Raw genomic sequence first — 15943 nt, forward strand, 5'->3', positions numbered from 1 at the left:
AGGAGATGGGCTCAAGTGTATTACATATAGTACATCTCATTTAATCAGCATAATACATCTCATTTATCTTTACAACAATTATGAAGTTGGCTTTATTATTTCTGTTCTACAGCTAGAAAACTGAGGCTCAGTCAAGTTGTTGACAGTCCCATAGCTAGTAATTTCTAAACTGAGATTTAGTAATCCAGACTGTACTTCAAAATGTTTGTTAGTAATCTCTGCTTTACTTCCTCTTTAAATTCACTTTCACATAAAAAACGTTTCATAAATATAAAAATTATTTAGGGTGTTCACTTTAAATTGAATATGTTATTGTAAATTGTACCATCTCTCTCTGAGTGAAATACTACTTTTAATGAGGCCTGAAAGGGTACTTTTTAATCACTGGGTTAAAATAAAAGTTGATAAACTATATGTGTTTCTTTTGAATAAAATAATAATAAAATCATGATTCCTCTTATTTTGAACATATCACTCTTTTTTTTTTTTTTTTTGAAACAGGGTTTTAGTCTTGTTGTCAGGCTGGAGTGCAATGGTGTGATCTTGGCTCATCGCAACCTCTACCTCCCAGGTTCAAGTGATTCTCCTGCCTCAGCATCTTGAGTAGCCACGCCCGGCTAATCTTATATTTTTAGTAGAGACGGGGTTTCTCCATGTTGGTCAGGCTGGTCTCAAACTCCTGACCTCAGGTTCGGGAGTTGGCCTCCCAAAGTGCTGGGATTACAGGCATGAGCCACTGTACCCGGCCACATATCACTCTTTTTTTTTTTTTTTTTTTTTTTTGAGGCAGAGTCCTGCTCTGTCGCCCAGGCTGGTGTGCAGTGGCGCAATCTTGGCTAACTGCAAGCTCCGCCTCCCGGGTTCACTCCATTCTCCTGCCTCAGCCTCCCGAGTAGCTGGGACTACAGGCGCCCGCCACCACGCCTGGCTAATTTTTTGTATTTTTAGTAGAGACGAGGTTTCACCGTGTTAGTCAGGTGGTCTCTATCTCCTGACCTCGTGATCTGCCCGCCTGGGCCTCCCAAAGTGCTGGGATTACAGGTGTGAGCCACTGCGCCTGGCCCACATACCACTCTTTTAACAAATTCATACTCTTACTGAATACAGAGACACGGTTCTTAATGTCTGAAGGCTCATACTCTTACTTTTGGGAATAGAGTCCTTTACTGTTCATGGCTGAAAACCATGTTTTCATTTTTTCAGGCTTAAAATTTGATTCAAAGTATATGAATTTCAGAGTGCGAGCTTGTAACAAGGCTGTGGCTGGAGAGTATTCTGATCCAGTGACTCTAGAGACCAAAGGTGAGATCAGTAGCTCTTTATACAGCATAAAACAAAGCTTAACATGTGAAGTTATTCATAACTTTGTAACAGGAAGCACTTCATGTGATGTTGAATTCCTTCTCTACTTCTCCTAGCCTAGCTTTCTCAACAGTAAGAATTTTAAGAAAGGGAAAATAGGACCACAGTAGTGGTTTTCATTGGCTTTTCTTATATGATGGTATTCATACAGATAAAATAGACTGAGATGATGGTATTGTATTTTCTGGCAGATGCTTAATTTATAAATTTCAATCTTGTTGTAAATACGTAAGTATCACTGAGATTTGCCCAGAGTTTTCCCATAGAATGGGTTATGAATCAATATTGGGGAAGTATCTGTTTAGTTCAGGTCCTCTCTGTTTTCCTGAATCTTATTGCAGCAGTTACCATTTATATAGTTTATTAATGGTTACAAAACACTTTCAATTCTTTATTATATAATTAAAGTCATCTTGAGAGATCAGTATGCTAGATATTATTGATACCCATATTGCAGATGAAAAAATAGAGTTTTAATATATTAAATGACTTTCCCATGATCCCTAGACCTAGTTTGGAAAGGCGTGAATAAGAATCCACTTCTGAGTTTTGTGCCAGCCCTTACTATGAGCCTGGAACCTAGGTTCTTCTAGTCTCTGACAGCAATTGGGATTTAATGAAAACTCCCTAGAGTAGCAGAATTGAATACAGAGGATTTTTTAGATATTTACCAATTTGAAGGTTATAATGCTGGAGACTTTACTAGTTGTGAGATGGTTATTGACTGGGTTTAATTCCAGAACCAGACTCTACACATTCTTGTAGGCACTTGGGACTTAAGGCATTCCACTGACCTCTAGTTCATATAGCGTTTGAATAGGTTTACCTGCCAGAAATTTGATTGGATTTGCAGGATGACAAAAAAATCATATAATAAAACAAAATATAAGGCCTATAAGTTATTGATGAGACAGACTCAGAAAAATGTTTGCATCACAAAGCTCTGAAATAAAGTCTATCCTGAAGTAATTTGTTTGGATTAGCAGATGTTTTTATTTGAGAACTATAGGTAACTTAGCCAAGGAATGAAGTTAACTCTGTATTACATGTTATCAAACTGAGATGTTATTGTGGTTTCTCTAGAGGTTTTTACCATTTTAAAATATAGTCATATGTAGGCAGATAATCTTTTCTATATAACTTGAACTGTTTTTAGCCCGTCAAGTAAAATTCATTACTATTATTATTCTTCCTCAAGAGCATCATATTTTTAAAATTTCTTTTGTTTCTTTTCATTTACTCTTTATATTTAATGACCAAAGTTGGACCTAAATGTGGTGAATTATACATTTCTATGCAAATTTCATAGATACAGGAAAATGAATCACTGGCCTGTGGTTTTCTTCCAGCTGGGCTGGCTGCTCCTGTTAGCAGTGGTTGGATGTTACTGGTCAAACTCTTAATCATGGGGTTTGTAGAGAGAAACTAAGTTGATTCTAGGCCTTTTCAGCACTTCTTCACTGTTGAGTAAACCCTCTGCGGTAGGAATAGACTGAAAATCAACTCTGAGACCCATGGAACAGGGATTCTGACCTTCAGAGAGTTACAGAATAAAGTTAGACTCCTACATGGCCATGAGTCACAGATTTTCTAGGGTTATTCCATAGCATTAGTAGGGCTACTAATGAGAGTAATAGCTGTAGAGGAAAAGTCCACATTTTTACAAATGACACACTGAACAGTTGTTTACCAATTTATTTGGCTTGTTGCAGCCTTTTTCAACCAACCAGTAGAAATTAGTGTATGGACAAAAAACTAGAGAGAAAGGAAGAAAGGTGGAGGTAAAGTAGTTGAGCCTACCAAAATTTCATGTACTTCCACTTAAGGTTCTTGATATGGAAAATAGTGAACATGGTTTACTTCTGCCCTCCAACATATGAAGCACTATTTCTTCTGGCATTGAAATTCTCAGAAGTGATGAGTAATGTAAGTTCTTATCACCAGAATATTTAGAGTATATTATTAGTTATTTTCTTGTGAAGGTAAATGATATTAAATTACTAAATCACAAATTATTCTCCAACTTTAATTGTGATAGCAGCTATGATATAATTTTATAGTACCAAGAAAGCAGCCACTGGCACAAGTTAAACATATGAAACATATCTGTACTCTGATTTTTGGTACTTCGTTTTCACCGACTATTAAAGATATGGGAACCAGTATCTAGTTAAATTATAGGACTTATACGAGAGATAGGACCTCACTTTTGAGGCTAGTCTTTTTTTTTTTTTTTAACTATAGAGTTATCTCTGTTAAATTAGAGGAGCTCTATAACTTAACTGAGGTCCCATAAAGGGGTAGTGTCCACAAAGAAAGAGAGATACGAATATGACACTCCTTAGGCTTGAAAACCATGCCTTTTTGTTTGGATGCTGTGGTATTTAATAAGTATGGTCTTAAGTGGTTTTCAATGGTACTATCTATTTTTTTTTTGTCACCTTTGACACCCGTATTGCTGGTGGCCCTTCTCTCCAGCATAACAAACATTAGGGGACAGCCTTAGGATTTCTTCCTTTTTTAAAAAAACAGCCTTAGGATTTTAGCAAGCAGTTGAGATTGGTGGCACCTTAGAGTTAAATCCAATATTCTTTCTCAAAAATGTAGATGCTCTCACATGCATTACCTAATAGCTCACATATAGATGTTAACTTTATTAAGGCCGTTCATTCTTGGAAATGCAGGGTATCAGTTTTACTTAATCCTAACCTTTTGGTAACCTGTCTATTAAGGGATTCTATTTCTATTTTTACTAAAAAGCTGCATTATTGCTGCATTATCTCTTTTTTCTGTAAGTTCATTTCTGTTTAAATGCAGATTTTGAAAGCTGTGAACTTCCTTGTATTGTATGACATTTACTGGAAGCTCTGTGGTCAGTAGATTTGTATTCAGAATGTTGTTTCATAAATAAAAACAATGAACAATAGCTCCAATGCTTAGTTGAAATTAAAGTGCTCTTTACAGAATAGTAGGGGATAAAAGGATTATTGATTCATTAGGTAAACAGTTATGTATCATCAAACAAAATAAATGTATAGAGAGTCATAGTTCAGACACACTGAAGCCTTAGCTAAATTAAGTAATATCCATAAGTGAAATAGGGTTTTGTAAAGGGATACTGTATTTCTTAATATATACTAGAAGTTTGAACCTTTGGAGGGAAATAGAACTAACAGGCAGATTAGTTAGTAACTGTGTAATAGCTGATACCTTGCAAGATAGAGATTCCAAGAGTTATATTTTAAGATAAAAGGAATGATGTGATTAGCCATGAATCAGTACATTCTAATGATTTACCCTCAATTTCCAAGGAGGGAAGCTTATACCTTGCTTCACTGATTTCCTAAATTCCTAAAGCAGTTCTGAGTAAGTCTTGTGAAAAGTATAGTTAATTCCTCAAAATATTAAATAATCTGGAAAGCATAGTTTTATTTATTTTTTTAATTTATGTGGTCCCTTTTCCCTCTGTACTCTTTGTCATGTAAATTATCTATCAGCTGGGCCAGTTTCCTTGTTCTGCCATCACGGCCTCAGTTTCTCCATGTTTGCCTTATTTGAAACTGACAGTTCAGGTATGAAATTATTAAATATTAGAGTATCAGAGAAAATGTGTATGCCAAGTTCTATAATTTTTTACACTACGTAACTTTATCCTTCTCCTTAATTCTTCCAGTTCCCCTTCCTATTTAGTCATAAGAGTCAACTGATATCCTAATAACAGGAAGTTTAGGTTACCGTGTACTCATTGAGATTTTAGTAGAATGAACAGGAGAAATGTCAGTGACCATGCAAGTACATTGTATTTGGTTGGAGTATAGGATATATAGAGAAGAATAATGGGAAATCAGATAAGAATTATAAATTATAGCCTGATTGTTGAGAACTTTAAGTGCTAGGATTATGAATTTGAACTTTATTTTCTGTATTCAGTATTGAATTGATTGAGTAGGAAAATAATGTGGTGATAGCTGTGTTTCAGAAAGTGGAGATATGCTATATTTTAAAAATATATTTAAATATTATCTTGAATAGCACTTAACTTCAATTTGGATAACTCCTCATCCCATTTGAACCTGAAAGTTGAAGATACATGTGTAGAGTGGGATCCCACTGGAGGAAAAGGTCAAGAAAGTAAAATTAAAGGAAAAGAGAACAAGGGCAGGTAAGCTAGGCCATTAAATCTGCCATATGGACAAATGCTTGTACACTGGTTCTTATTTAACAATAACTTTTATTGAAATTCTTAGTCAATATACCTATGAGAGTTATAGTATATTAGTAGCACCAAAGTGAAGAATATAATACTATTTGTCAATAGTTTAATATGTCATTAACATTTTTTATTACTTTTTTTTAGTTTCATCCCTAATCCTCTTACACATTTTCATTTCAGTATTCCATTTCTTTAAAGTTATATATACAGCAACTTGAATTGCTTAGAAGAAGTTTCTAGTATAATTCCTGAATTTTAGACTTATAGATCACCTATCTTACGTGCAGGTCTGGTCTGCACTAAATGACAGCATTTAATAGGTACAACCCTAGGGTCTTGCCTCCGATCAGCAACACAATGAACGTTAAGAGGCAGGTTCGAGGACCTTTTGTTATTGTCATAACTAACTTATTTAAATAAAGTCAAAGCAGGGGAGCCTCTTTTTTAATAGAAGAAATTTTTGCTCAAACTGAGATAAATGCCATTGTGAGTTACAATAATGAACCCCCAAAAATTCCTCAGCAGGCCTTTAATCTGATTTCATTATAAGCTGTTAAATTTAAGTTGTAAAACAGTTTCTTAACAGTTGCCTGTTTTTATCTGACAGTGTCCATGTTACTTCACTGAAGAAACATACAAGGTGATGATCTATGTCTGTCTAGTTCTAGGACTTAGTATAATCTAGCTTGGCTGATTAAAAAAACTTTAATTTTATCTTTTAACCAATAAGCAGAAGCCATTGCGGCAGCCTTCATAAGCTAAAATACTGCTCTGTGTAGACTGTATTGGTAGCTTATGTTTTGAATTTATATTGTAGTGTGCTGCATATTATTTGGATTATATTGTATATGGTAACAAAATAAGCTCTGCTTTAAAGTCTTTCTTGAATTTTTTTCCCTTATCTGATTTATTTTTCTGCTTTTACTCATACCTGGCATCTTTCTTGTTGTACTGAATAATATTCGTTAGTCTAACATTATAGCTTCGCTTTTATTTGTATTTGGCACACAGCAGGTTTGAAGAGTTCTCTATTTTATAATAATTAGGCAGTTTCAGGAGCAACAAGGATAAAAAATAAAGGTCATTGCTAAAATTATCCAGACAGTTCCAGAAAGATGAATTGTTTCAATTTGCATGAGTAATAATGTGCTTATTTGAAGATACTACATATCTTTACTGGAAACCAGAATGTGTTCTCTTTTCAAAATTATCTTCCTCTTATTTTCAGTTTATGTGCTTGTTATTGGTAAAAGTGATTTTGTAGTGTATTATGAATTGGAAAATGCTGAATTTAATAGTCTATGAATAGACTACGTATTTATGATTTAAGGTTATATTATTTCTCCCTACTTTTTAAGAGTATTTTACGTATAGGCTACTTGTCGAATGTTATACGCATTTATATATTCTTTCCATAAATATTTGTTCACTGTAGGATGTCTGCTGGATGTTACAGGATTTATAGGGATAAACACTATCTCTGCTTTCAAGAAATTTGCCCTAACTTATGTAAATGAGATGTATTATACAAGTAGCAATAATGCAAGGTAGACATATATGTATAATGGTAAGTGTGATTAAAGGTATTCAGAGGAAGAAAGATGCCCAGAGCTGCCAGATGTTGAGGTAGTTAGGTAGGATAGCCAAACTAAAGGTAATAATCAAGCCTTTATTGATTTGCTGTGATAGTATAAGCAAGAGGCCACAAAGGAAAGAGTATTCACTACCCCAGTGTTCAGTTTTTCGCAACAGAATGGCACTGGGTGAAGGTCATGTAAATCAACACAGATCACAAGTAGTGGATCTTCTCACTGCCAGCAAGCCCCAAACGAAAGGTTCCTGCCAGTTTATGGACCTGAGAGTCAAGAAGATGGGGAGTGAGGGGCTAAAATGGGAAAGATACTAAAACAGAGTGGGGGAAAGATACTAAAACAGAGTGGAGAAAAGTGTTTTCAGACCATCACTCCTCCCCTGACCTCTGCCCTAAAGCAGTTTTACGCAGAGACACCTGAAAAGCAACTCAGCCTAGGGCCTCCCTCCAGTAAGGGGACCTCTGAATAGAGGTGCCTAGGGTAGGATTGCAGATACGGTGTATGATCATGGTGGGGAGAAGAGTGGAATTGCAACTTTCTCTCAAAACTACAGTGCACTGGCTGTGCACCAAGTCTGGTGTGAGGAGGGCAGCTCACCCTACCCTGTGCCGCCACCCTGCCTCATCAACGCCCACCTATGCTTGGGCCTGAAAGATCACACACAGGGCACATGCGCGTCACTAGACGTCACAGCTGTCTTCTTTCCAGGAGAATTTCCCAAGGACTGCTGGCTGGAAGCTTATGGCTAATGTGGAGCTTACCGTAGTTTGCCAAATTAAGAAAACGCGCCAGGTATTCTTAGGAAGAAAGATGTGCCGGATTTGATCTTTAAGATGGCTGAATAGGAACAGCTCCAGTCTGCAGCTCCCAGCAAGATAGATGCAGAAGGCAGGTGATTTCTGCATTTCCAACTGAGGTACCTGGTTCATCTCATTGGGACTGGATGGACAGTGTGGGTGCAGCCCATGGAGGGCGAGCTGAAGCAGGGTAGAGTGTTGCCTCACCCAGGAAGTGCAAGGGGTCAGGGAATTTTCTCTCCTACCCAAGGGAAACCATGAGGGACAGAGCCTGAGGAACGGTGCACTCCAGTTCAGATACTGCACTTTTCCCACAGTCTTCACAACCTGCAGATGAGGAGATCCTCTCCGGTGCCTACCCCACCAGGGCCCTGGGTTTCAGGCACAAAACTGGGTGGCCGTTTAGGCAGACACCAAACTAGCTGCAGAAGTTTTTATTTTATTTTTTCCATACCCCAGTGGCGCCTGGAACGCCAGTGAGACAGAACCATTCACACCCTTGGAAAGGGATGCTGAAACCAGGGAGCCAAGTGGTCTGGCTCGGCGGGTCCCACCCCCATGGAAAATCCACTGGCTTGAAATTCTTGCTGCCAGCACAGCAGCAGTCTGAGATCGACCTGGGACGCTCTAGCTTGGTGGGGGGAGGGGCGTCCGCCATTGCTGAGGCTTGAGTAGGCAGTTTTCCCCTCATAGTATAAACAAAGCTGCTGGGAAGTTCTAACTGGGTGGAGCCCACTGCAGCTCAGCAAGGCCACTGTGGCCAGACTGCCAGATTTCTCCTCTCTGAGCAGGCCATCTCTGAAAAAAAGGCACCAGCCTCAGTCAGGGACTTACAGATAAAACCCCCATCACCCTGGGACAGAACCCCTGGGGGAAGGGGCAGCTGTGGGTGCAGCTTCAGTGACTTAAACGTTCCTGCCTGACAGCTCTGAAGAAAGCAGCAGACCTCCAAGCACAGCGTTCAAGCTCTGCTAAGGGTCAGACTGCCTCCTCAAGTGGGTCCTTGACCCCCGTGAATCCTGACTGGGAGACACCTCCCAGTAGGGGCCGATAGACACCTCATACAGGAGAGCTCTGGCTAGCATCTGGCAGGTGCCCCTCTGGGACGAAGCTTCCAGAGGAAAGAACAGGCAGCAGTCTTTGCTATTCTGCAGCCTCTGCTGGTGATACCCAGGCAAACAGGGTCTGGAGTGGACCTCCAGCAAACTCCAGCAGACCTGCAGCAGAGGAGCCTGACTGTTAGAAGGAAGACTAACAAAGAGAAAGGAATAGCACGTCCACTCAAAGACCCCATCCGAAGGTCACCAACATCAAATACAAAAGGTAGACACATCCACAAAGATGGAGAGAAACCAGTGCAAAAAGGCTGAAAATTCCAAAAGCCAGAATGCCTCTTCTCCTCCAAAGGATCACAGCTCCTCGCCAGCAAGGGAACAAACCTGGATGGAGAATGAGTTTGACGAATTGACAGAAGTAGGCTTCGGAAGGTGGGTAATAACAAACTCCTCCGAACTAAAGGAGCATGTTCTAACCCAATGCAAGGAAGCTAAGAATCTTGAAAAAAGGTTAGATGAATGGCTAACTAGAATAACCAGTTTAGAGAAGAACATAAATGACCTGATGGAGCTGAAAAACACAGCACGAGAACTTCGAGACGCATACACAAGTATCAATAGCTGTATCAATCAAGTGGAAGAAAGGATATCAGAGATTGAAAATCAACTTAATGAAATAAAGCGAGAAGACAAGATTAGAGAAAAAGGAATAAAAAGGAATGAACAAAGCCTCCAAGAAATATGGGACTATGTGAAAAGACCAAATCTACATCTGATTGGTGTACCTGAAAGTGATAGGGAGAATGGAACCAAGTTGGAAACACTCTTCAGGGTATTATCCAGGAGAACTTCCCCATCCTAGCAAGACAGGCCAACATTCAAATTCAAGAAATACAGAGAGCACCACAAACATACTCCTCAAGAAGAGCAACCCCAAGAAACCTAATTGTCAGATTCACCAAGGTTGAAATGAAAGGCAGCCAGAGAGAAAGGTTGGATTACCCACAAAGGGGAGCCCATCAGACTAACAGCAGAAACCCTACAAGCCAGAAGAGAGTGGGGGCCAATATTCAACATTCTTAAAGAAAAGAATTTTCAACCCAGCATTTCACATCCAGCCAAACTAAGCTTCATAAGTGAAAGAAAAATAAAATCCTTTACAGACAAGCAAATGCTGAGAGATTTTGTCAGCACCAGGCCTGCCTTACAAGAGCTCATGAAGGAAGCAGTAAACATGGAAAGAACCATCGGTACCAGCCACTGCAAAAACATACCAAATTGTAAAGACTATCGACACTATGAAGAAACTGCATCAACTAACAGGCAAAATAACCAGCTAGCATTATAATGACAGGATCAAGTTCACACACAACAATATTAACCTTAAATGTAAACGGGCTAAGTGCCCCAATTAAAAGACACAGACTGGCAAACTGGATAAAGAGTCAAGACCCATCAGTGTGCTGTATTCAGGAGACCCATCTCACATGCAAAGACAAACATAGGCTCAAAATAAAGGGATGGGAGAATATTTATGAAGCAAATGGAAAGCAGAAAAAAGCAGGAGTTGCAACCCTAATCTTTGATAAAAAGACTTTAAACCAACAAAGATCAAAAGAGACAAAGAAGGGCATTATATAATGGTAAAGGGATCAATGCATCAAGAAGAGCTAACTATCCTAAATATATATGCACCCAACACAGGAGCACCCAGATTCATAAAGCAAGTTCTTAGAGACCAACAAAGAGAATTAGACTCCCACACAGTAATAGTCAAAGACTTTAACATCCCACTGTCAATATTAGACAGATCAATGAGACAGAAAATTAACAAGGATATTCAGGACTTGAACTCAGCTCTGGACCAAGCAGACCTAATAGACATCTATAGAACTCTTCACCTGAAATCAACAGAATATACATTCTGCTCAGCACCTCATCACATTTATTCTAAAATTGACCACATAATTGGAAGTAAAACACTCCTCAGCAAATGTAAAAGAATGGAAATCATAACAGTCAGTCTCTCAGACCACAGTGCAATCAAATTAGAACTCAAGATTAAGAAACTCACTTAAAACCACACAACTACATGGAAACTGAGCAACCTGCTCCTGAATGACTACTGGGTAAAGAATGAAGTGAAGGCAGAAATAAAGATGTTCTTTGAAACCATTGAAAACAAAGACACAATGTACCAGAATTTCTGGGACACATTTAAAGCAGTATGTAGAGGGAAATTTATAGCACTAAATGCCCACAAGAGAAAGCAGGAAATATCTAAAATTGACATACTGACATGAAAATTAAAAGAACTAGAGAAGCAACAGCAAACAAATCCAAAAGCTAGCAGAAGACAAGAAATAACTAAGATCAGAGCAGAACTGAAGGAGATAGAGACACTAAAAACCCTTCAAAAAATCAGTGAATCCAGGAGCTGGTTTTTTGAAAAGATCAACAAAATAGACCACTAGCCAGACTAATAGAGAAGAAAAGAGAGAAGAATCAAATAGATGCAATAAAAAATGATATAGGGGATATCACCATTGATCCCACAGAAATACAAACTACCATCAGAGAATATTATAAACACCTCTATGCAAATAAACTAGAAAATCTAGAATGGATATAAATTCCTGGACACATACACCCTCCCAAGTCTAAACCAGGAAGAAGTTGAATCCCTGAATAAACCAATAACAAATTCTGAAATTGAGGCAGTAATTAATAGCCTAGCAACCAAAAAAAGTCCAGGACCAGACAGACTCACAGCCAAGTTCTACCAGAGGTACAAAGAGGAGCTGGTGTCATTCCTTCTGAAACTATTCCAAACAATAAAAAAAGACAGACTCCTCCCTAACTCATTTTATGAGGCCAGCATCATCCTGATAACCAAAACCTGGCAGAGACACAACAAAAAAAAATTCAGGCCAATGTCCCTGATGAACATTGATGCGAAAATCCTCAACAAAATACTGGCAAACTGAACCCAGCAGTACATCAAAAAGCTATCCACCATGATCAAGTCAGCTTCATCCCTAGGATGCAAGGCTGGTTCAACATATAGAAATCAATAAATATCATCCATTACATAAACAGATCCAATGACAAAAACCACATGATTATCTCAATAGATGCACAAAAGGCCTTTGACAAAATTCAACTCCCCTTCATGCTAAAAACTCTCAATAAACTAGGTATCGATGGGACATATCTCAAAATAATAAGAGCTGTTTATGACAAACCCACAGCCAGTATCATACTGAATAGGCAAAAACTGGAAGCATTCCCTTTGAAAACCGGCACAAGACAAGGATGCCCTCTCTCACCACTCCTACTCAACATAGTATTGAAAGTTCTGACCAGGGCAATCAGGCAAGAGAAAGAAATAAAGGGTATTCAAATAGGAAGAGAGGAAGTCAAATTGTCTCTGTTTGCAGATGACATGATTGTATATTTAGAAAACCCCATCTTTTCAGCCCAAAATCTCCTTAAGCTTATAAGCAACTTCAGCAAAGTCTCAGGATACAAAATCAATATGCAAAAATCACAAACATTCCTATACCCCAATAACAGACAAACAGAGAGCCAAATCATGAGTGAACTCTCATTCACAATTGCTGCAAAGAGAATAAAGTACGTAGGAATACAACTCACAAGGGATGTGAAGGACATCTTCAAAGAGAACTACAAACCACTGCTCAACGAAATAAGGGAGGACACAAACAAATGGAAAAACATTCCATGCTCATGGATAGAAATGAAAACGGCCATACTGCTCAAAGTAATTTATAGATTCAATGCTATTCCCATCAAGCTACCATTGACTTTCTTCACAGAATTGGAAAAAGCTACTTTAAACTTCATATGGAACCGCCCGCATAGCGAAGACAATCCTAAGCAAAAAGAACAAAGCTAGAGGCATCATGCTACCTGACTTCAAACTATACTACAAGGCTACAGTAACCAAAACAGCATGGTACTGGTACCAAAACAGATACACAGACCAATGGAACAGAACAGAGACCTAAGAAATAAAACCACACATCTACAACCATCTCATCTTTGACAAACCTTACACAAACAAGCAATGGGGAAAAGATTCCATATTTAATAAATGGTGTTGGGAAAACTGGCTAGCTATGCAGAAAACTGAAACTGGACCCCTTCCTTACACTTTATACAAAAATCTACTCAAGATGGATTAAAGACTTAAACATAAGACCTAAAACCATAAAAATCCTAGAAGAAATCCTAGGCAGTACCATTCAGGACATAGGCATGGGCAAAGACTTCATGTCTAAAATACCAAAAGCAATGGCAACAAAAGCCAGAATTGACAAATGGAATCTAATTAAACTAAAGAGCTTCTGCACAGCAAAAGAAACTATCATCAGAGTGAACAGGCAACCTACAGAATGGGAGAAAATTTTTGCAATCTATCCATCTGACAAAGGGCTAATATCCAGAATCTACAAAGAATGTAACTAAATTTAGAAGAAAAAAACAACCCCATCGAAAAGTGGGAAAAGGATATGAACAGACACTTATCAAACATATGCTAACAAAAATATGAAAAAAAAATGCTCATCATCACTGGTCATTAGAGAAATGCAGATCAAAACCACCATGAGATACCATCTCACGGCAGTTAGAGTGGCGATCATTAAAAAGTCAGGAAACAACAGATGCTGGAGAGGATGTGGAGAAATAGGAACTGTTCTACACTGTTGGTGGGAGTGTAAATTAATTAGTTCAACCATTGTTGAAGACAGTGTGGCGATTTCTCAAGGATCTCGAACTAGAAATACCATTTGACCCAGCAATCCCATTACTGGGTATATACCCAAAGGATTTATAAATCATTCTACTATAAAGTCACATGCACACATATGTTTATCGGGACACTATTCACAATAGAAAGACTTGGAACCAATTCAAATGTCCATCAATGATAGACTAGATAAAGAAAATGTGGCACATATACACCATGGAATACTACACAGCCATAAAAAATGATGAGTTCATGTCCTTTGCAGGGACATTGATGAAGCTGGAAACCATCATTCTCAGAAACTATCACAAGAACAGAAAACCAAACACCACGTGTTCTCACTCATGAGTGGGAGTTGAACAATGAGAACACATGGACACAGGCAGGGGAACATCACACATGGGGCCTGTCGGGGTAGGGGCCTAGAGGTGGAATAGCATTAGGAGAAATACCTAAGGTAGGTGACCGGTTGATGAGTGCAGCAAACCACCATGGCACATATATACCTGTGTAACAAAACTGCACATTCTGTACATGTACCCCAGAACTTTAAGTATAATAATATTAAAAAAAGAGAGAGAGAAAAAAAAAATCACACACAGGATTTGGGCCTGGAGCTGGAGTCCTGAGACAGGTTATTTAGCCTGGTAGAATTTGGGGGACTTTAATGAAAGTGGGATTTAGGCCGGTCCTTGAGCAGGTGGGAAAATGTATGGTTGTTAGACTTGCAGTGAAAGGTGGAACAGCCATAGCAAAGACACTGAAGCAGATGGTGTGAGTTTAAACAACATTTTGGATGGTATATTTAGCTATATAGTGCTCTCTAGGGGTTAGAAGGCTAGAAAGGCAGATTAGGACTAAATCAAGAACCAGAATGTCATGCTAAGTCGTTTCTAAGTAGTATAGAAGTAAATGAAGATTTTTAAATAGAGGAATCAGAGTTAGCTTTATCTTGTAATAATGAAAAAGATGAATTGGACAGTAAAGAAATTATTTGGGAAGCTGGTAAAACAATCCAGACTAGAGGTAGCTGAAGAGCCTTACTTAAATTCAGATAGTTAAGTGGCCAGGGTGTCCTTTAGGGACGTGGGGTGAGGGAGGGGATGGGAGGAGATCATGCTTGACATAAAACTTATTATAAGTTGTTTCTTGCAAAAGTGACTTAGGATTGGAAGTCTGGAATGCTGCAATGGAAGAGTTTTCCTCATTTAACTTTTCTCTGAAATTAAACTGCCAATGTCAATAGTTATGTCTGTTTTTCTTTTCTCCATGCTTCCGTTTATTTCTTTACTACTGGTAAGTTATAAATTTTTAAAAATTGTTTTTCTGTTATCAAAAGAGCTCTTAATACATTTTAAAGCAGTGCTAAGTGAAATTTTTCTCTTTATTTGTATGATGTTCACTTTCTATTTGTTGCTCTGAGTTACTTGGGAAATATTTTTCAGAATGCATGTTTCCTCTCAGCAGACACTCTGACCACCAGTTGGGGAGGCAAACTATCAGTGTATTTTGAAAAATTTTCCTGATTGTTTCTGATTCTGCTGTGCCTTTTCAATTGACAATCATTGATTTATTACAAAATGCCAAAGTCCTTTGTTTTTTCAATTAAGTACTTTGGTTCAGGAAGATACAGATGGTCCTTAATTGATAATATCACATACTCTGTTTACTCAGCTGAGCTCATTCTAGTCAGATATTGTACACCTACTCTGTACTGAGGATACAGAGATGAGATGTGGTTCCTAGCAACAGTTAGTTGCCTTCCCTCAGCTACTCCATAGCCAAGTTCCTCACTTGCCGTAGCAAACAAGCGCTAAGCGTGCCGTATGATAGATTGTGTAAAACCTGTCTTTTCATCACCCTTTTAATCCCTGCTCCTTGATAGAGGAGTTTTGCTTTGTTTTACCTCAGTGGCTCCTAGCCCAGATGAACAGCAAAATCCTGAAATTCTTAATTTAAAAACCAGACATGTGTTTCTCAAGCCTACCGTCCAGTATCTGATTTAGTAGTTTACGGTAAGTCCTGGTAATTTGCATTTTTAAAAGTTCCCCCAAGTGATTCTGACGTGCAGCTGGGTTCAAGAACCACTGGTTTGGTTCATTTAATTCCTCCTCACTCTTGATTACAGATTTACTTTAACCTCTCATCTC

The 15943-nt window shown here is 38.4% G+C and overlaps 1 protein-coding gene across 4 annotated transcripts in view; it reads left to right on the forward strand.

The window, feature by feature from the left end:
- The window catches only part of FSD1L (fibronectin type III and SPRY domain containing 1 like), a 93055-nt gene that overhangs the window by 54467 nt on the left and 22645 nt on the right, over positions 1–15943 (forward strand). For 2 of the 4 annotated variants that reach the window (XM_054520398.2, XM_054520399.2), the window contains exons 8-10: positions 1204–1302; positions 5395–5524; positions 6183–6215. In XM_054520398.2, coding sequence (XP_054376373.1) covers positions 1204–1302; positions 5395–5524; positions 6183–6215 — 262 coding nt within the window. The remainder of the gene's footprint in view (positions 1–1203; positions 1303–5394; positions 5525–6182; positions 6216–15943) is intronic. The other 2 variants (XM_054520400.2, XM_054520401.2) reach the window with 1 other exon arrangement.

Source organism: Pongo abelii, chromosome 13, assembly GCF_028885655.2.
Source record: "Pongo abelii isolate AG06213 chromosome 13, NHGRI_mPonAbe1-v2.0_pri, whole genome shotgun sequence".
Taxonomy (NCBI): domain Eukaryota; kingdom Metazoa; phylum Chordata; class Mammalia; order Primates; family Hominidae; genus Pongo; species Pongo abelii.